Source organism: Orbicella faveolata, unplaced genomic scaffold, assembly GCF_042242905.1.
Source record: "Orbicella faveolata isolate gen_17 unplaced genomic scaffold, um_ofav_v1 contig_15, whole genome shotgun sequence".
Lineage (NCBI taxonomy): Eukaryota > Metazoa > Cnidaria > Anthozoa > Scleractinia > Merulinidae > Orbicella > Orbicella faveolata.
In genome coordinates this window covers 3963362-3984578 of record NW_028301542.1, presented here as the reverse complement: position 1 = coordinate 3984578, position 21217 = coordinate 3963362, and the positions used below count along the sequence as shown (strand labels likewise).

General features: G+C 38.0%; 3 protein-coding genes across 5 annotated transcripts in view; 2 read left to right on the top strand and 1 right to left on the bottom strand.

Moving 5' to 3' along the window:
• The window catches only part of LOC110064879 (1-phosphatidylinositol 3-phosphate 5-kinase-like), a 46202-nt gene extending 44099 nt beyond the window's left edge, over positions 1 to 2103 (bottom strand). For both annotated transcript variants that reach the window (XM_089288026.1, XM_089288027.1), the window contains exons 1-3: positions 1519 to 2103; positions 875 to 1064; positions 98 to 477 (exon numbers count right to left, since the gene is read on the bottom strand). In XM_089288026.1, the coding sequence (XP_089144152.1) occupies positions 98 to 477; positions 875 to 1064; positions 1519 to 1893 (945 nt within the window). In that variant the 5' untranslated portion in view covers positions 1894 to 2103. The remainder of the gene's footprint in view (positions 1 to 97; positions 478 to 874; positions 1065 to 1518) is intronic.
• Positions 2104 to 2123: 20 nt separating this feature from the next.
• Positions 2124 to 3829, top strand: LOC110064852 (RWD domain-containing protein 2A-like). The gene is made up of 2 exons (XM_020771956.2): positions 2124 to 2631; positions 2767 to 3829. Exons 1-2 carry the CDS (start codon positions 2157 to 2159, stop codon positions 3066 to 3068), a joined length of 777 nt encoding a protein of 258 aa, XP_020627615.1. The 5' UTR covers positions 2124 to 2156; the 3' UTR covers positions 3069 to 3829.
• A 1066-nt stretch (positions 3830 to 4895) lies between these two features.
• On the top strand, positions 4896 to 20745 carry LOC110064866 (RAC-gamma serine/threonine-protein kinase-like). Of its 2 annotated transcripts, XM_020771971.2 has the most exons (15): positions 4896 to 5017; positions 7006 to 7091; positions 8418 to 8540; positions 8958 to 9069; positions 10907 to 11003; positions 11125 to 11256; positions 11399 to 11464; positions 12394 to 12462; positions 12675 to 12797; positions 13297 to 13425; positions 14317 to 14448; positions 15300 to 15382; positions 16305 to 16392; positions 17886 to 17985; positions 18678 to 20745. In XM_020771971.2, the coding sequence occupies exons 2-15, from the start codon at positions 7028 to 7030 to the stop codon at positions 18761 to 18763; spliced, it is 1404 nt and encodes a 467-aa protein (XP_020627630.1). In that variant the 5' UTR covers positions 4896 to 5017; positions 7006 to 7027; the 3' UTR covers positions 18764 to 20745. The 2 variants fall into 2 exon arrangements, with proteins under 2 accessions (XP_020627630.1, XP_089144149.1); XM_089288023.1 differs by lacking the exons at positions 17886 to 17985; positions 18678 to 20745 and having other exon boundaries at positions 4903 to 5017; positions 7008 to 7091; positions 16305 to 16662.
• The last annotated feature ends 472 nt before the right edge of the window (positions 20746 to 21217 follow it).

Below are 21217 nucleotides of genomic sequence, written 5' to 3'. Positions count from 1 at the left end.
ATTGACATCCAAAAGGAAATTTTGAGCCAAGCAACGTCAAGTGAAAGGCCAGTAAAATCTACATCAAGCCAATATACACCCAGAGACTTCCACTGACCTGTTTCAACATGTCAGCTTCTGCCGCACAGACTCCAAATGCATCAAACGGTCTCCTCCCTGACATGGGTGATGGTCTCTCTTTCAGCTCAAACTTTTCGTAATAAGAATTCATTCCAGCCGTGCCACTTGCACCAGTACCACTAACCTTTCTGAGCAATGGCTGAATATAGATATGCTCTTCATCGTCAAAATCAAAGGGATAGGGTTTAGGAACTGTCATAGTCATGTTGCTATTGTTAGTGGTACTCAAGTCTGGCTCAGAGTTGATTGTGCGCAGGTCAGCCTGTAGCTGTTCCAGATTTCTGGTGACATTCAAGTCAGAGGACTGAGTGTAATGCTGTACAACTTTGTGGCAGTAGGTGCACACTCGTAAGAACCCTGGTAAAAGATGGATGTCAATCATTTTGTTGGTGTACCATAAATAACATTGCAGTCTAAGGGCTGTCATTAAGTTTTGGTTCACCTCTGGTCTTGATCTTCACACCTATAACAAACTTCAGTTGATACTTTATGGGTGAATTGTCTCAACAGCAGGCAACTTCACTCATACTATCAAAAGCCCACACGGCATACTCAGCGCTAACTGTAACAGGTGTTAGGTATTAGAGCCCTCTGCAGTCCAGTCAAGCTGATCCACACAGCTTGGCAACTTTTAAGTGGCAACTTTTAAGTTCCTTTGAGATCTATCCCACCTCCCCCAACAGAAAAGTCCCTTTATAAGATGGGTGTGGATATTTTTAGAACCTTTCATGTTATAAAGTTACTCTTAGTTTACCTGTATATCCCATAAGCTGTCCAGGAATTTCCAGGTAACAACACCTGTAGCAGAATATTTGGCCACAAAGACGACAGTGATGTCGACGGCGAAAAGTGTTGAACTTCTCACTGCATTCATAGCACTCTTTACAATTCTCATCTGGCATCCAGTACTGCTTGAAATCACTCTCCTTGTACTCTTGTCTCAGCTGAAAACAAAGAGTTTGTGGTTCTAAGTATTAAATATGTTAAAGTGGCTTTCATTTGAGTGTCAAAAAGTGATTGGTTTGGCACTCACTATGCCACACAATTGTCTTAAAATACTTGTGCTTCTTTTTTGAAGTTTTATCAATACTAATTTTTATGGATAGAAGACTCCGGGATCTGTTATTTCATATAAGTTAAGGCGATTCTCACTTTTCAATCTACAGATAAAATTCGTGTGTAGCTATTTAATACATGGAATTAAGCTACTGAGCAGTACTTTCCCGTGGTGCCATTCATAATTTTGCCAAATTTTTTTATCCATGCTGAAATTTAACAAGATCTGTATTTTTGCACCCCATGATGTGAAAACCAACCGTGCCATTAACAACAGCATTTCCTGGAAATATCAATTTCCTGCCCACAGATTTTTTTTTTTCTTTACCCACAAGTACTGACCTGTCCTCCTCCGTCTGCAGCCGCATTGAGGCGGCCCAGAACAGCGTGTACATTACGATGACCAGGAGAAGCACGTCTCGAGGGAACAGAACTACCAGCTTGCGCACTGGAACGCCTCCTAATCAGTGGAGAGGCTGATGACCACGATCGCTGCAGTGGTTCAGGGCTTTTCGTTCGTTTCTGCAGCTGCGGAGAGCTACGGGGACTTACTAAAGGGCTGACTGGACGTTGGCCCTTTGACGCATCCACCTTGACTTCCACTCTCGCTTCATGCCGTTTTCTCTGGAAAAATCGAGCTAGAGAGAAGTTCGATTTGGAATGGTCTGGACTGAGTGGACGAAATGATGTCAGTCTTACATCCTCCTCGGAATCCATCTTGGTTTGATTGAAGGCCACTAGCCTCTTGACACCGTGTGTGTTTTCTTTGTTGCTTTTCTTAGCATTTTAGCTAGGAACTGATAAGCCACTTTCACAGAAATAAAAATAGTCTTCAGGGGAAATCTCCCTCGATAAAGTCCTACGACATCTACAACAGATTCTGCAGCGAAATATCCTTCTGAGCCTGCAGACTAGGTCATAAGATCAAAAGGTACGTCAAGTAACTGACACAGATTATCTCAAATACCATTTTCACAAAGATGGCGACCAACGTGGCAGATTTGCGTGAAAACCTAGGACTTCAGCTTTCAGAGGTTGAAATGCTTCGATCTATGTATCCTGAAGAAGACGAGCTTAAATTAGATGACGAAGCACTCATAGACATTCAAGAGTTTTGTTCTGGGAAGACAGCGGAGAAACCAAATGGCTTGAACTTTTCACTTTCCATTTACCCAGACTGTGAATCAGAAAGCCATTCTGCGATAGATCTGTCATGTTATTTTCCTCAGGATTATCCTGTTGTTAAACCAGATTTTTTTGCCAGATCGCAAAGCCTAAACAGAGACGTTCAAAAAGAGTTGAACGATGATTTAAGTTCATATATTTCAACCCTTGATAGTGGGGAACTTTGCACCCTACCAGCAATACAGTGGATTCAAGAAAATGGCGATGGATACATAGTAAGAAGTCGAACTGAAAGGTCAACATCTGAGACAGAAAATAAGTCACAATATAGTGAGTACAAAAGCAAAAAGGGAGCCCTCTTCCTGCGAATGTGGCTGTACATGCATCACATTTATAGTAAAACAAAAAGAAAGGATATTCTTCAATGGGCTTCTGATTATAACCTAACTGGTTTTTGTTTACCAGGGAAACCAGGAGTTGTTTGCTTGGAGGGGGATGAATACAATGTTGAAGGATATTTTAGTCGTTTACGCCGGCTCAACTGGAAGAAAATTACATGCCGCCACCGAGAGAAAGGGACAGCAAACAAGAGTGTTAATGATCAGAGGAAATTTACTGGGTTTGTTGAACTTTTCTTTGAAGTTCATGGCACTAGAGAAAACCACATGGACATGGGACAATTTCTTCATTATTTAGAGGAGCATGACCTTGGTTACATCTTTCAGGTTCTATTTGGTATTGAAGGGAAATCTAATTGTGATGTTTGATAGCTGTATTGTGGAATAAAAGGAAGAACAGGAAACAGACCAGGAAAGCTCCACCAATTGCTATAAACACCTATTAGAAACCTACTTTTACCACAGGCAACCCAACTTTCTACATGAATAGCTGTATAATTATTTTTCTTTTATATTTCTGTTTCTTTCTTTCTGCTTTTGTTTTTGAAAAAACAGAAATTGATTTAGTTTAGTTTTGGTGTGATCTTATCACATTTTTAGAAAGACTGACGACAGCTTTAGGAGCTTTTCAAGGAAAGATTCTTTTATTAACATAAATGCAATACATTACAACATAGCTATAGATTGTCCAGTTATCCTGTGCTTCCATTCGGATCTTTTTGTGGTATGGCTGTCACAAGCAATATTTTTCTTATGAAGCATAAAAATCATGCACCACCTATAAATGATACTTATATTTGATGAACTTTTAATTATGTTTTGCTTTCTTGTATCATGAACTGGTATCCACAGTTCAATCATGAAAGTCTAAATAAAAGCTTGAGGAATGGAAAGTCTAGATTTCTTCCAAGGTCAGGCAAAACTGAGAAAATTATTTTTCAAGTGGCTTCCAATTTGTTGGGTGTTTTTATTTTTGAACTTGATATGTAATAATTATTCTTTCTAAAGAACTTGAAGTAAAAACAGGCCCACGCACACTGTTAAATAAAATTGGTCAACTCATGTGGAGAACAACACATAATTTTTAGAACAGTGACTTAATAAAACCAAAGACCATTTAAAAGGTTTTATTTGTGGTATGTGATAAATCATGTTAACAGTCAAAGAAGAAGTAACTGCTTAAATTGAAAAGCAAAAAATGAAAAATAAAAACACTGAAGAAAATATCTCCCTCCAACCTTATTTTAATTTGCAGCTTTTAATGTGAAAACTCTCTTCAGATATTAACTTGACTTTAAAAATGTGAGAGGAACTTTGAGGAAAAAATATTCAGGAAATATAGACCCTTTGCATAAATGGTGCCTAAATTTGAATAACAATAGTTCTACATCCTAAGCCTCACCTTTTAGCTAAGGGTGTGTGTGTGTGTGTGTGTGTGGGGGGGGGGGGGGGGGTTGGGGGGTGTTTGCTCTGCTGGCTTTTCTTCGTTCTGTGATTTTTTCTTTTTTACCCAAAATAAGGGCGGCTCCTCCCTTAGATCCATCGCTGTATTCTTGCAAAGGGTCTTTGGAATCAAGAAATTGTGATGACCTCTTTTGGGAAGATAGAAAACAAAAAAGAAAAAGTTAAATTTTCAAGTGGCCTTCCACAGGACCAGAAGACTGAAAATTAGCTGATGCCAGGACCAAAAAAATGATCCCTTTATCTAATTAATCAGTCAACATAAATTAAAAGAGTCCTGCTCTGCTCACATCTGATTATATTTACTTATTTAGTTTCTTATTATTTTTATTATAATTTATTTCTTTAGGTTTTTTTTTTAACATATTTTAGTTTTTTGTTTGTTTAGTCACTAGGTTCAGGGGATTTGATCTCACTAGTTTCCTTAGGGGGGTGGGAGATTTGTCGTCATCATCTAAGGGCCTGTGTACTTCCCACCTATCTGTGCTCCAGGCCAGAGGTAGGTCTAAAGACGTCAGGTTTTTCGCATAATTGAAGAGGGATTAAAGATTAAAGAACAATAGTCGATGACATGAGATTGGGCGCTTTTTATTATGTCGTTATTGTCCATTCACAAAATCGCGTTAAAAGCGGGGGTGCGAGGTTTCTTAATAACTAGGAAGAAGGAAACTGGAAGTTCCGGTACGTCATCGCTTCACTGTTGCGTGACTAGAGGCCACGTTGGAGACTGGGACCTAACATTCTGTATACCCAACTGGTCCATAGCCTCTTGCTGACTTTCGCTCCAGACTAGCGAAACGCTGAAGCTGAATTTGTCACTGTCCAGTATTGTTAAGATCTTAAGGAATAACAAACAGGTGGGTAGCTATGTTTTATTTTGTACACAGTACTTGTAAATCTGACTCACTTTGGGACTGATCTTAATTGAAGCCACTGTTATATTGATCGGGAGAGTGGCACGAAAGGAAAATTTTCCGCACTCGTTAAAGTGATTCCAGTTCGATTTCTCCACGGAATCTTTGTTGTTACCCTTTTGTTGGACTCTAACACGAACAGACATCTAGGCACCATTAAGTTAGCTTTAGCTTTTCCATACTTACTTGTTAGCTGAAATTCATTCGCTTTCCTTGTGACACTGTGGTAGCTTTAGCTTGTAGTTTCCGTTTGTGAGAGAGCGCTTGATGAAGCTTCGAACTTCATGCTGAGTCAATACACTAGTTGGGTAGCTTTGTGGGCGGTAATTATGAATGGCTTCATTTAATCCCTTATGCTGCAATTGTTAAAAATTCTTTCAGGTGGAAGGAATTTTACGTGAATATCTTATACTGTGCTTAAGTCTGCGTCATTGCTTTCATTTTAAGTCGAGGGGAAGCTGCTAATTAAATTTTGTCTCGAACAGACCGTGTCATTTCAAGTCTTCGGAGAACCACTGATCGGTTTTTATCTTTCATTCTCGAAGCCTAGATCATTTACATTTTTGATTTGATTTCTATTGTTTCTAACTGAATGTCCCTGGGGATAAAGTAACAACTGTATTTTTGAGGTAACTGTGTATATGTAGCATTTTGCGAAAACATCCACTTACTTTTGAGACCAGTGCAATATTTCATTTTGGATTTTGTCCCACGGTACAAGCTCAAAATCTTTAACTTTCGTGGCAAACTCGGTGTTCATGACCAAATTCCATAAGATTGTCTTCCAAGAATAATGAAATTCCGTCATGTACTGCTGGTTGGCCTTTTCAATAGACGTCCACTTCCTCGAAGTAGTTGTTTATTGTAAATTCACTCTTTAGGCACTTATAACTAAGTTATAAGCTGTCTGAGTGCGATCTTTTAGAGTTGTTTCGCTGAATTAAAGCTGGGAAATCCTGGAAACATTTTCGTCCCTCAGATTTCATGATTGCTTTTAAAAGCTTAGTGTAAATATATGAAACTTAATTATCATAAAATTAATACAAGAATTAACTAACTAATTAATATAACGTTAAGTTTATTTCCGCAGATGTCGTGAAGTTTTGTGACAAATTTTAATTAGTACATCAAGACATATTTTATACATAATGCAGTAGTTGTTAAAGATATTCAGTGTTCGTTTTTAGGTGTTTTTATTTCCATGATGTTTTTAGCTTCCTTATACTCTAGTTCTGAAGATAATTTGTCAATTAGTTAAAATTAACATATTCAGGGTCTGCCTGGTTCAATGATCAGAGTGGATCACTTCATTAATCTGTTGGATCAGAGTTATTGATTTGATTCAATATTTTGCCTAAATCCAATAATAAATCCAAGATGTAATATCTTCCCAGATTCTTGAGATCTTAACTGGGCTAGCTTAGGTAACAGATGAGAAAACCAATTTAAGTCACTGTTGCACAACACTATAAATAGACACATCCCCAGATAGATTTCTTGAAAAGTTCATCTCGTTCCAAGATTGGGTGTAGAGGGCCCAACATAGGTTTGGGATGAGGGATGGGAGTAAAAATGAAGGTGGGGTTACTGGTTGACAGGACTTTAAATGGTGGGATACAGGATAAAAATATTTCGGCAGGAAAGGGATTTGCTCATTTTGATAGACAGGATATGGGATAGTTGTCAAATTTACGGCGGGATGTGGGATGAAAAATGGAAAATCACATGTTACAGACATTACATGGAGGACTGCGACTCTAACCAGGTGTGATCAAGCTGAATATTGAGGACGATTGAGTCAAAAATAGTGGTGGGATGCAGGATTGGAAAAAACCTACTGTTGGACTGTCAGTATATTGCTCGATCTATAATTATAGGGTGATATAACTGAACCTAAATTTAAGACTCTATATTGTCATTCTGTTTTTAAGAGTTTGTACAGCAAGTTAAACCATGTCTGGAAGTGGTCCAAGCAATGGTGCTACCATTGTTAAAGTGGGATGGCTCCAAAAGAGAGGTATATATGTTGACTTCGTGAGATTAATCATCAGTCAGGGGTGGTGTTCACCTGAGGGCCAAAAAAATATTTGAATTTTGTTTTGTTACTTCCACTTAGTCTAGCAATCAGAAGCATTCAGTCTAAACCAGTTGCACTTGGCTTTCTTGGGTAACCTGGGCAGATTTAGAGGGGATGGATTGGGCGGCTAGGCACCCTCTCTTTGAAGAGCAAGAAATACAAAAAAATTGAAAACAATAAATTGGGAATATTATGAAGAAGAAATAAAGACGAACACTCTGGACAAGCATGTCATTGTACTTTCTACTTTGTGGCGTATTTGCTAGTATTTCTGACAAGTGTAACAGTTGTCCATTATGTTCCAATTCTCAAATTGCCAATTCTGCAATCCCAAGATACAAACAGATCGAGACTCTGTGCAAGGGACCAAACCCCACCCAATCATTTATTTAGTACTTTTGACAGTCAGAGTAGGTAGTCCTTTCATGTATGTGTGGCACAGAAAATATCCCCAATCATTTGTACTGTTTTTGACAGTCAGAACTAGGTAACCATTTCATGTAATGCCTTGCACAGAAAGTGGTATATACATTTACATTGTATAGTAGGCATGCTACATTCCTTTTCAATAGCCTTGGATTAATTGACTAACTCCTGAAAATACTCACAAGATGACTTAGCCATTAACGAGGTGCCTACTTTGGATATTAACAATTTAAAATTGTTGAGTACAGAGTGAGAAAACAAAATTTAAGAAACTTATAATGTATGTAAGTGATAACTTAAAGATGCTTATTCCTCCTGCTCTGAAGGCAAGACACCAAATAAATCCCAACTAAAGCACACGGGCAGTGTACAATACACCATACAGTGGAATACAGCCCATAAAATTTTGTGTTAGCTCTTTGATGTAATATAACATTAGCCTGCAGGGCAAGCATTTTCCTTGTGTTCATGACTTACTGGTATCAGCTCAATACTCATTGCCATGTTGGATTAGGAAAAGTGGGTGGGGAGGGGGTGGGGACGGAGTTTTTTCAGCTGCACTCTTCCTCCTTAGGATGTGTTTTGTCTCTCCCCAAGCCTCTTCCAAGTTTGAATCCAAGAGGGTGCTCTCTTGATCAAAATACGCTCACTCGCCAATATACGCCTACATTGCAGGCTAGTGTAAAATGTACCACTGTTCATAGCCAGTACATGTAGCTCAATCTCTGCAAGCCTGCTCCTGGAGGTTGTTGTTATATTTCTGTTACGCTCTGTAATGTTGAAATGTAAAAAATTCATTCACCAGTAATTAGCCTTGAAATTGTTTTAATTATTTCCCAGGGGAATACATCAAGAATTGGAGACCCAGATACTTTCAGTTATGGAGTGATGGCAGTTTCATAGGTTACAAGGAAGTCCCCAAATCAAGAGAAGTAGAGCCCCTTAACAACTTTTCTGTGGCCAGTGAGTACATTTCATTTATACATGTACATTGTCTGATCTTCTTGGAGCAGGGTTTGAAAAAAGTGCTATTCAGTCATTCAGGACAATTAGATTTTCCTGCCAGGCACAATGCTTTTCATTCTCACTTAGATGATGGGCAAGGGCCTAGGCAACTAAATAAATTTTAAAAAAGTAAACTAAAACTTGCCCAGGGCAAGCAAAATTTGTGAGATGCTTGTCTTTTTGGCAAGCTAGAATTCAAGGTTTTTTCGAGCCCCGTGGAGGCATAATGAACCTGAGTACAAATGGACACAAGGATCTTGCAGGATTTTAATGCAAGATCCTATCAGGACTCTTTCCTCTGTAAAATTTTTACCATGATTATATTGTATAATATATTGCTATCAAGAGTTACTGGCATTTTTCATCTTTCACCAGAATGCCAGATAATGAGACAAGAAAAGCCAAAGGCAAATTCATTCATTATAAGATGCTGGCAATGGACAACACTTATAGAAAGGACTTTCCATTTAGACAACACTGATGAAAGGTTAGTTTTGCAGTTTGTATCTTTTGCAGTTTTAAGTTACATGTTCTCACTAATTCTTGTCAGAACTGGCAAAAAGCACGTAATTTACAATGTTTGGTTGCAGGTGGGGTTTGGTAGAGACATACTAACTAAGGATGCTTTTAACTAGAAAAAAACATAATGTATGCTTACGTATTCCAAAATAACAAAACTTAGAACACAACATGAAAGGGTCTGCTAAATCTGCGAGCCAGTGAGCCATGCGAGCCATGGTGCGAGCCATTTTTGCGAGTATTTTTTTTTCTTCAATTGGTCTGGGCATAAGCATATCAAGGTCGTCGATCATTTCACCAAGAAACATAGATCTCGTGCCCAACTACAGTATCACTAAACTATCGCTGTAAACCAACCCGCCCGCCATCTTGAAAGTGGAGATGACCCTGGGACAAGTATAAACGGTACAACCTCGCTCCCAAGGTACTCTCTCTTTCCCAGGGCAAGTGCCTACAACTGAAATATTCCCAGAAGAAAATCCTAATCTCGCTTTGGTTACCAGAACTATTGCTGGTGTGTCAAATATGAAAAATGCTCTAAACATCTGTACATCGTGCCAAGTCTTGCGTCATAGTAATGGCTGCCCTAAGTTAGATGAATTTTTTTCTTGTTTCATATTTTTGTTGTTTGGAGAAAATTTTGTCTATTCAAATCACCCAGGATCCGCAAAAAATAAAAACAATGCGTCAAAAATTTATTAAGGTTTAAGACTTAAGTAAAAAAAATTTCTGAGAGAAAAGTATGGCTCCACTGCCCCACTGCTACTCGAATGGGTAGTTGAATGGTATCCATTTACACCTGTCATTCATTGATATCCACGTTGAAAATCATTCAAGAAAAAAGAGAACAGTACTTCAGGGCAACTCTGTGTATTGGCGTCAAGAGTGGTGAGTAAATCACGTAATTTTAACAGGTTCACTCTTTAGTGAATCAGAGTTATCAAAACTTTGTCGGTTGGCTGACTGCTGCATGTGGTTTTCTCTTCCCTTAGAATATAATATTGCAAGAATTTAATATTGCGATCTTATTCATCTTGTTCCGTGTCTCTTGTTCTTGTTCTCATGCGAATATAAATGTAACAAATAAAAAATCTTAACATTTGTACTGTGGCTCACATGACTCACATGGCTCGCATGGTTCGCATGGCTTGCCCCTTGGCTCACATGGCTCGCTGGCTCGCAGGTTTATAAAACTCAAATGAAATATGGAAAGGTTAGATCCTCTTGATCAAAGAGTTCAAAGTCCATGCTGTAAGTTATGGACCAAGTTTTTTCCCCTTTGATTTATGGCTTAAGCACAAAGCTTGCAGACCATGAATTGAAGGGGAAAAAACAAGGATTTATAACACTTGAAATCTTACAGTAAGGGCTGAGAAGACAAGGTTAGAAAGTATTAAAATTTTATTACTAAATCTCTGCCATGTTTGATGCTTCAGGTCACATGGAATGCCTACAAATGAGTGACATACATCAAAAGCAAAACGATTCACTTAGAAATCATTGCTTAGTCATTGATTAGCAATAAGTTTTAGTACATGGTCAAAATTTTGAGTAAATTAAAAGTTCCACACACACAGTAATTATAATAATTTAAATCTTTTATTTCATTGCAAAAATGACATAATTGCTCTCTTATTACCGTGCAATGTGTTACTAGTCCAAAACCTGTGGCAGACACTGATTTTAATGTACATGTAGCAATCAATTTGGTTGGAGGTTTGATGGCCAAATAAAACAGCTCCATTTTAGTGAACTTTTCCCAACAGTTGCATTTAATAATTGTTTTTCGTATTTTTTGTTTTTAGGGAAGAGTGGATTACCGCCATTCAAGAGGTCGCAAATAAGTTGCGTGAAAATGACAAAGACAAGTCAGATGAGATCACTATAGGAAGTCAAAAAGTGGTTTGTTATCAGTGTCTTGTACTTCATGTTTTTTCAATTCTGCTAATAATTTTTAACAAACACTGTAAGAGCACTCAGCTTTTCTAAGATTCAATAATTGCCATGATATGTCTTTGTTTAGACCTTTGATGACTTTGCTATGCTGAAAGTGTTAGGAAAAGGAACATTCGGCAAGGTCATGCTAGCAAGGGTGAAAAAGACCGGTGAAGTCGTAGCACTGAAGATTTTAAAGAAAGAAGTTATTGTTGCCAAGGTAATGTGGCAATGTGGTTCTAACCTGTAAACCTGTGATCAAAACTTTAGCATGTGGCCATTCATTAAATGCTACATGTATGTGTAGAACTTACGTTCTTTTGGTATGGAAGCAAATTAAAATGAAAGTTTAATTCTTATAGGATGAAGTTGCACATACGCTAACAGAAAACAGAGTCTTGAAGACAACAGTCCACCCATTCCTGACGGTATGTTGGCATGCATAAAGATACATGTAGGAATGCCAGAACTGCTGGTTATGATCTTGCCAGTATAGAATGTATAGTATATTGCCATGGAAAGTACAGTGGAGCCTCGTTAATCTGGTCACCAACAGGCCACAAAAATCTGGCCATATTAAGGGATGGCCGTATTAAAGGGGTTCTTTAAATGGGGCTAAATGTAGTTTAGGCAAAGTTCGAGTCGAGCTAATGCTGGTCAGCAGTCTCTCAGGGCAATCATGCTCGGTGTGGTCTCATACAGGGTTTTGCTGGGCTTACGTGTTTTGCTTGCCAGCTGTGTGAGATTGTGCAGTTCGCCTATGAGTGCCATTCTTGCCTGTTGAGTGCTTTTGCTCCCTCACCTCCCTCCCTTTCGCTGGTGATGGTAAGTATATGGGGTGTTAAGTATTTCCACTGACTCTGTCAGTGTGACAGTGCCTGGTGGTTGCCCACTCTCAGGGTTGCCGTGGATACCTGCATGCTCTGCTTGAGGCTCATATCTTGGCTCCACCATCCCAAAGGCACCTTTCCCAAACTCATCAATTGGTGATGAGTTTAAATAAGAAAATGACCGACTGATCTTTTGTTTGGGCCAGAATAAAGTGGCTGTAATAACAAGGTGGCTGTAAGGCAGGGCTCCACTGTACTTGACTGTGTGTATGTGTAGTCTGTGGTCTTATGATTAAGTGCTCCAGATCATGACTGCAGATCAAGCAGTCCCTTTGGTGGACAAGGATTCCATCCATGTCAGGAGGGAGGGGTAGAGGATGGGGGGTAGAGAAAAGCGTCAGCCTGGTGGGTCACTAGGCTCTCAGACTCATCACTTAAAATGTGGATAATAATATTCAATGACAGTCATTTCACAAAATAATTACTTGTTAATAATTGTGATTATAACTCTTTACCTTGTGTAACAGGAATTGCGATCCTCCTTCCAAACAAAAGACAGATTGGTATTTGTGATGGAATATGTCAATGGTGGTGAGGTTAGTGAGTTTTACTTTTGTTAGACAACGTATGTTAATATAGTTTGTCAACACTGTCCCTCCCCCAGCCAAAAAAAATAAAATGAAATAAATAATAAAATTAATTAATTAATTAAACAAGACAATATATAATTTAATGACACATTACAGATAATTCTGAATTTTCTTTTCATTGTTGTTTGTTTATATTGTACCTTTTCTTTTTCCTCCAGCTTTTTTTCCATTTGTCCAGAGAACGTGTGTTCTCAGAAGAGCGGTCAAGGTTTTATGCAGCTGAAATTGTGCTGGCTGTCAAGTACCTCCATGACAACAAAGTCGTTTACAGAGATCTTAAGGTAATAAATATTATCAGCAGTTGTGTACATTGGCAGTGGGACACTCAGTTGTTTTAAGTGTTTTAATTAGCAGTTTGACTCCCGATTGAGGACACCCTGACTGGGTCTTTGTGTTGTGTGTGGTCTTTGTGTTGTGGCACATATTGGTTTGGTGGAAATAGAAAAAACAGGAAAAAAATGCTGTATTCAAAATAAAATCAGAAACCAAAGCTTAACCAAAGGGAGATTAATATATAATTATGGTATATCACAGATCTTGAAAGCCCTAGACTCAAAGAAAGAATTTCCCTTTACAGCATGCAAAGAAACTTGTGTTTGATAGCCCAGGATTTTACATTCAAACAAAGTTTTGTATTATTTTGTCACTTAATGGTTTCTTACCATCATCTCCATTATCCAAGAAGTTGAGTTATTTTTAGGTTTGGTTTTGTTTATTTAGGAAAACGTGTGCTGCAGTGTTCTATTTTTCTCATTCAATCAGTTCTTTTCTTTGTGACAGCTTGAAAATCTTCTCCTCGACTCTGATGGTCATATCAAAATCACTGACTTCGGTCTGTGTAAAGAAGATATCACATACGGAGCAACAACCAAGACTTTTTGTGGCACCCCTGAATACCTTGCCCCTGAGGTCAGTGAATAATTAGCTTGAAATCTAGCCAGCTCCTCAAGATCCACACTTTCAAAAGAGTCTGATTTGAGTAGATGGCTTAAATACATGTATACAGTAAGACTACTATAGATGGTACACATTTATCAGTAATATTTGACCGTTCACCCATTGCTGCTGTGATACAGGCTGCGGTGTATAACAATACAATACAAAAACTTTGTGTGTGCCGTGTCTATTATCCAACTGCCCCTACAGGAAGCTTACTAACTGGGAGTCGAAAAACTGAATACTTTGAAACTGAGTGTGATAAAAATTAACATTTGAAACTTGCCAAGTCAATCCCAAGTTGATGGATAGCTTAAGGCAAATATATTTTAGATTGAACCAAGAGAAGATGTACATTAATAAAAAGGCAGACTATAATATTAACAGCAAAGTTGGTCACAGTTGCTTGGACACTCAAAGTAACTAGACTGACAGGTATTTCTATGGTTAGGCCTACTGTTCACACTTAACGCCAGAGAAATATGAAAACGGAGCTAATTATTTCTATGGTCAGGCCCACCGTCTAGAATAATCTGTCGCAAAAACAGAGCTTTTTGAAACCACTCTTCAAACAGGAGGAATTTGAAAACACCAGCTTTTTGTTTTCATGCAGGCCGAAACCATTTTGAAAATGGAACTATCCAAAAAGGATAGCGTCACAATAATCACACGATTTCCCAGCTGACCGAGTTCTTCTCAAACACAAATCCAAAATGACCGGTGATTGTTGCACTTTTCAATTCCTCTGTTGTAGTGTGGATGGAAAACATTTGATGCATTTTCAGAATGAAACCTCCGTTTTCAAATTCCTTTGGCGTAGTGTGGACCTGGCCTTGGATAAATCTAAATCAGTTTTTAAAACAGGTTCTGGAAGACAATGACTATGGCCGAGCTGTGGATTGGTGGGGTGTGGGTGTGGTCATGTACGAAATGATGTGTGGCCGTCTACCTTTCTACAACAGAGATCATGAAGTTCTCTTTGAACTTATTCTGACGGTCAGTACTGCTAAACATTAGTTTAAATATTGAAGTTGTCTGATCTATGATCGTTAGTTGAGGTTTTTAAACTAGGGATCGAGTTTAGAGGAGTGCAGTCTTGGCATTTTGAGTTACTTTTGCTGTGTGCAAAATTACTTTAAAAAGTGAAGGAAACCTGATAATGGTAGTTGACATCGATAGAGGGACCATAGCGGAACTGTACAAGGATAGAGAAGATCAACACTGATTAATTACAAATGCTGAACTTGAAATAATTAGGCTAAACTTTTCAAGTTGTGGAAACTGTGACATAGTTCCTTTGAGCAAACCACAGTGGTAGCAGCAACAAGAACCTCACCGAACATTTAACGTTTAACGAGCAGCACAAAGGCCATGCACATTCATTAGAAATCTGTGTACACTGTACATTTCAGTCATCCTTAATGCTAAAGAGCAACATGAAATACCCATGTTCTGCTTATATATTGGAGAAAGTGCAACCACAATGGCTAATTTGTCATATTTCCTTTTAGAGCTGACCAGCAGTGGCATTGCATATTTTGAACTGGGTTTTAGACCGATATGTATACTGAAGAAATCTAGATAATTGCCAAATTTGAAACTTAAATATAAAATTCATTTTCTACTAGGCATAGTCCTTAACATTGGTGTTGTCTTTGCTTAAGTTCCATAATAGTTGTTATAAGACCTGACCATGGTTGTCAATCATTTTGGAAGTAGACGTCCCAAATTTGAAAGAGGGTGCATGGCATCCTACTTTTGAGTGCTAAAGGCTAGGTGCAGGTCTCCTTGGGGTGTTTGGGTGAGTTGACTAAAAAGAAACTGCTTGTCACTGTTGTTCTCCTCAGGAAGAGGTGAAGTTTCCATCCAGAATCACTGATAAAGCAAAAAGTATCCTCGCTGGGCTTTTAGAGAAAAATCCTTCAAAACGGTGAGAAAACAATACAATAGTCAGACCCTTTGTCACGGCAGTTTGATTTAGGCCAAGCAATGAAATCCATTGATCACATTGAACTTTGTAAAATGGCCAAGTTTGCAACTCTAGTTTTTATAAATAGTAAAGATATAGCTTGCAAAATCAGTGAGAGTTTTAAAGAGGTTCATTTGTATGAAAGGCGTGCAAATATTGCACGTCATCCATACAAACTTTTGTCAAATTGTCAGCTTTTTCAGAGCTATATGATATCGCCACTACAGTGTATAATTTATCAAGACACGACTAAGTTCAAACTTGGCCATGTTACAAAGTTCCACACTGAGGTATTTTAGTGGCAAATAAAATGAAACTGCACACTAAACATACTTAACTGATGATGAAATAACCACTGACAGTAACTGTAAAAATAAGTTATTATGGTTAAGAGAAATATTGACTGACTTCTAAACGGAGTTCCAGGAATTGAACTCCAACTTAATGTGAACATGTTTCATTCTGTTCGGTCTTTTATCTCCCAATCAAATCGTTTTTTTGTTGTAAGTTGTGTTTTTTGTGTGCTTATTCTTGTTTTCTTTTTCTCTGCAACTGTGATTTTGTCTTCAAAAAAGTGTAAACAGTATTACAACGTAGCTCTCTTGATGAGCAGTTTGTACTCTTAGAGCATATGCCGAGTGAAAAATATTGTTTATTATGAATTAAAGAAAAAACACACGCAAACAAACGAACAAAATGGAACAAGTATGGCCTTGACTGGAAAAGATTGCTCAAAGCAGATAGGTTGAAAGTAATTTAGTTAGCAAACTTTAAAAAGGTGTTGTAAATAGAATGATAGATCATACTATGACACAGCATTTGTAACCACAACTGATAAATGTTTTTTGTTTTGTTTTTTTTGTTTTTGTTTTTGCATATCCAGTCTTGGTGGTGGACCTGATGATGCTAAGGAGGTCATGCAACATCCTTTCTTTAGCACAATTAATTGGGAAGACATTTACAACAAGAGGGTAAGTTCGCTTTATTTTAGAAAGGTAAATGTGAACTTAACCTATCAAATACATGTACGTGTATATGTAACTTCACACCCCTCCTCCTATCCAAGTTTTGATCATCAATTTAGCACTCTGGTCCCAACTAAGCAGCACAGAATATTAATTTCCTTGGGTGCTACCACTTTGGCAAAAAAATGCAGAAATTTCGGCTGAAAGTGAAATGGAACAGTAATTTTCCAGAAAACTTGTTCGGAAATTGTAGACTACTTCCAGAGGGAGAACTCTTTTTTCTGTTTGGAAAAGAATGGTGGAAATTCCCTTTACCATTTGCTTAAATTTCCAGTTTCTAGTTTCACATCAGCCAAAAACAATTATGGGAAATGATTTTGGAAAAAAAAAACCTTCATAATGTTACCATTATTCAACAGTCATCCCAACCAGTTTATTCTGACAAGCCATAAGTACCCTCGGCTGATTCTCAGCCAACCAAATTTGTCAGATTTGATGAGAAGTCCAAGAATCATAGACTTCCTGTTTTTGACCCACCCTGAGATCATGCGTTTTTTTGCTGACCAAAAGGATTGTAGGCTCTGGGGACAAGAATGTTAATTTGGTCACTTACTCACGGAGACCTCTTAGTGCCTTCTCACACACTCCCACCAGACCCTCTGCTGGGCAGTTTTTGATGCCTCTATTTAGACCGTGGGATCCAGTCTTCCTTTACATTTTGCTTATTAAGTCATCCTTGATTGCTCTCACCTGCCTCCACCCTCCAGAGTCCATAACAGGGCTTCTTTGATGACGTTTATTGGGATTTTTTGAGGACATGCCCAATCTGGCCCCATGTTCTTTTGGCCAGTTTAGCTATGATTTCATCTTGGTTTTGGGCCATTAGTAGTGTACAAATCACTCCCTAATAAATATTTGCTGAGGGAGTAGCATATTCCTTGTTGCATTTTGCCTCGTTATTCATGAAAGTTCAAAAATCCTTGTGCTGAACTGTCTGGTTTTTCCCCCGTCTTGGACCGGAACAGACTTGACAGTATGCAACAGACAAGCATTCACACACTTGCCTAGGCCAGCGTTGATCTTTCTGGACTTTTATGTGCATTTCTTACTTTAACACTCACTCCTGGTGGCCTCATGGTTGGTGTACTCAAGCAGTCCAGGTTGTGTTCTTGGGCAAGACACTTCACTCTCTCAGTGCCTCTCTCTACCAAGGTGTACAAATGGGTACCAGTGAGTTAAATGCTGGGTGTAACCCTGGGATGGACTAGCATCCCATTCAGGGAGTAACAGAAATACCCCTAGTCGTTTCATGCTACAGAAGTTACCAGAGATAAGCTCCTTATAGGCCACTTGGCTCATATGCAGACTTAACCTTTACAGATAAAGATAGTTGGAATAATCTTTCCAATCAGTACTTTCTTTAACCTTTTTTCGATTTTCATGGAAGCAGTGGTTATATCTCATTTGATATTTAGTGCTGTTTTCCTTGAACAATTTAGGTAAAACCTCCATACAAGCCTGTCGTTAAATCGGACACTGATGTGTCAAATTTTGATGAAGACTTCACCAACGAGCCAGTCAAACTGACACCCCCAGAAGGTAATGAAATTCTGTTTTGCAAGGGGATTAAATAACTGTTATGGTCTGACTACTTAAATTGAGTGAAGACACTCTGGTACCCTTCATTGTAGGGTATCAGATGCTGGTTACCAGTTTACCTTAAATTGTCATTAATTTACCATAGAGTGGTTTTCAATTGAGTGTCATAAACCTAAAACCAAAGTTATCACTCTAGCCAATCACAAAGGACACAGACAATCCAGTGAACCAATCAAAACTCAAAGTAATTACCTGTAACTGGCACAAAGCATGAGTAAACATGTGCAAACGAGTCATGATAAGTTTCACTTTTATGTCTGATTGGATAAAAAGGTGGCAGAAGTTTTTTAAGCCAATCATTTAGCAAAGTAATGAAAAACCAACTATGCCCCCATTGCAGAGCTTCCTTTGTATTTTATCACATCAGAGTATGCTCCATCTCATTGTTCAGCAAAGTTTTGCCATTATGGTGTTCAAGTATGCACCTCCAATCTTTTTTTTTATGTAACACCCTGTGCATTAACCATGATATTAAGCCTACCTCCCTCTCTCCCTTAATGTTTATGGCTGTTTCTCCCATTAGTGGGCAGGTTCTTAGATGTATAGAACAAGAAAACGTCTTGTTTGGTTTGGGTAAAAAACGTTCCAATTTATAATGTGATAAATAAATCATTTTGGGAAATTTCTTGCAGGAGACCTTGCAGAGATTCCAGAGGAAGAAGAGGCTTTTAATCAGTTTTCCTACACTCCTGACAAGGGAAATGACCTCCAGTCATGACAATGCTGAGCATGTGATGATGAAGTGTTCTAGAAATGATACTGTCCTAAGTGTTAGCTACTGTTCACACTACTTTTGCTAATTCTCGTTTACAATCAAGAGCTGCAAACTTAAGTCTGACAATAAAATGTTGATCCCTTAAGAAATTCTCAAAACAGCCCACTCTCTCCCTTCCCCCAAGAAAAAAAAAATTGGCCAACTTATGGCATGTAATAGACCAATTTTGATAAACCAAAATTCAGCCTAAAACAATAGACCTCAACATGAGGCTCCAGGGAATAAACCCCACAAACTCTGTATTTATTCCCTGGAGCCTCAAGCTGAGGTCTATTGTTTTAGGCTGAATTTTAATATATCAAAATTGGTCTTTAAATAGCTTTCTATTGCCTGACTGCTGGTAGTCTTTCAACAGAATAAGTTGGCAATCTGTAGACTAATAAGAGACCATTGTGAGATTCTCAGAACACCACCTGTGGTTTGTTTGTGGACTGGTAGTCAATATTCTGCCATTAGACCATTGGTATAGTCTGTAGATTGTGGGAAGCCTGGGAATGATCTGTCAGTACTCTACATGACACAAGCCTCCCAGGTAGATGCTCGTTACACAATCTTCCTTCCCCACATTCATGGGAGAGAAAGATTGTGTGACATGCCGGGCTGCACCCGAATCCAGACAAAACCTAGCGGGCGTGTTTTTGCGAAATTGCTCAGATATATATTTTTTTTAATCATGATTTGCTTGTAGGCAGTTGGTAGGGCCTGGTTCACACTGACCAGATAAGAACAGCAACATGAAGAAAAGATCATTTTTTTCCTTGTGTTTTTGTTAGTATGTGATTATGTTCCTGTTATCTCATTACATTGTGTTTTTCCTACCAGCTGGTTACGTAAAACACTATCGCAAGATAAGTTTTGTGTTCATGTGGCCTTGCTTTTGTCCCTTACATGTATATTAAAATTGCTATCATAAAAAATATATATTTTGCAATCACGGAACAAGACTTCACCAAGCAGTACATTGCTGGTGTGTCAGCAGATTGGTGTGTGTAGCAGACTGTTTGGCAACATTCAACTAAGAATTTTACCTACATTGTAATGTTTTAGCTGTTGTAATGATCAATGAAGGCAATTTCTGAGCACGTTAGAACAAGTGTGGACCATTTTAATATTGATTAATTTTAGAAATCCATCTTGCTGAGAAGTGATAAAATTTAATTTGAAGATGCAGATTTCCCAAGAATAGTGTGATCCAAAATAGTTTTGTTTTATGGCACAATTTGTGGAACTAAATGTTGAAATCAGCTGGATTTCAAATGATTAGTTCATCAACCATGTCTTTTATTTTAATCGATCAACTAAGGATTTTCCAAATTGAGTTTTCATTAATTTCCCATACCATAGGTAGAATTTTCGATTCTGATAAGTTGCAGTTACAAGTTTACATTCTTTACAGTATCAATACTAGGAATGCATATGAAAGGATTTCAGCAGTGTTGAAGTTAATATCATGCATTTCAGTCCTGATAAATATATACCAGCTTATGCAAACTAACGTACAACTTTGCAGAATGCTTCTAACATGGTTTAGATTAATTTGTAATAAAACCAATTTTTAACATGCAAATTAGAAGCCAAAATATCACTCAGAATGAATCTCTGTAGGTTAAGATTTGGTATTAAAATAGCTAGTGAGTTAGTAAGAAGATTATTTTTGCAGCCAGGTTTTGACTAACCCTTGTTAAATACTTACTTGTCTACAAGTAGTCCACATTAATTTTATGACCCCATAATATTTAAAACACATATTTTGTTGTGTTTACATGATCATGAATAATAATTGTATATATTCTGGGATTTTTTATATCAGTCTTTTCCAGTACATATGAAGTAACAAAATGTAGCTATCACAATTATTGTAAGTGATGCAATTGTTATTTTTGTTTTTTGATATCAAATAAACTATTGGTATTTTGTATGAAGAAGTCACAAGGGCACTCATTGATTCAACAGAGAAAGTGAAGAAAAAGATATTAATTTTAATTTTACTATTAATCCCTGATGTCTGTCGAAATGGCTTTTTTTCCCAGGCCATTTCATGTACTATTGGTTTCAGCCATGAATTAAAAAAAGTGATCATATGATGACAAACATCTCTTGGCGCAGATGGCCACAGTTTGCAGCAGAGCAGTTGCAAATTCCTCAAAAGTACCAAATTTGAGGCAAATCTTATCCATGCGATGGATTTTGCATTTGTCAAACTCCTCTCAGTATCATATCTTGAATTGTATCTTGCTAGAAAAGGCAAAACGCAACAAAAGTGCAAACAAACTGCAGCAACTTGGCTCACGGCAGGAGATTCACTCATCGCACCATCATGAAATTAATCATCACGTGATCACGTTTTGGAATCCATGAAAGAAACCAACGGTGCATGCAACAGCCTGAAAAAGTGCC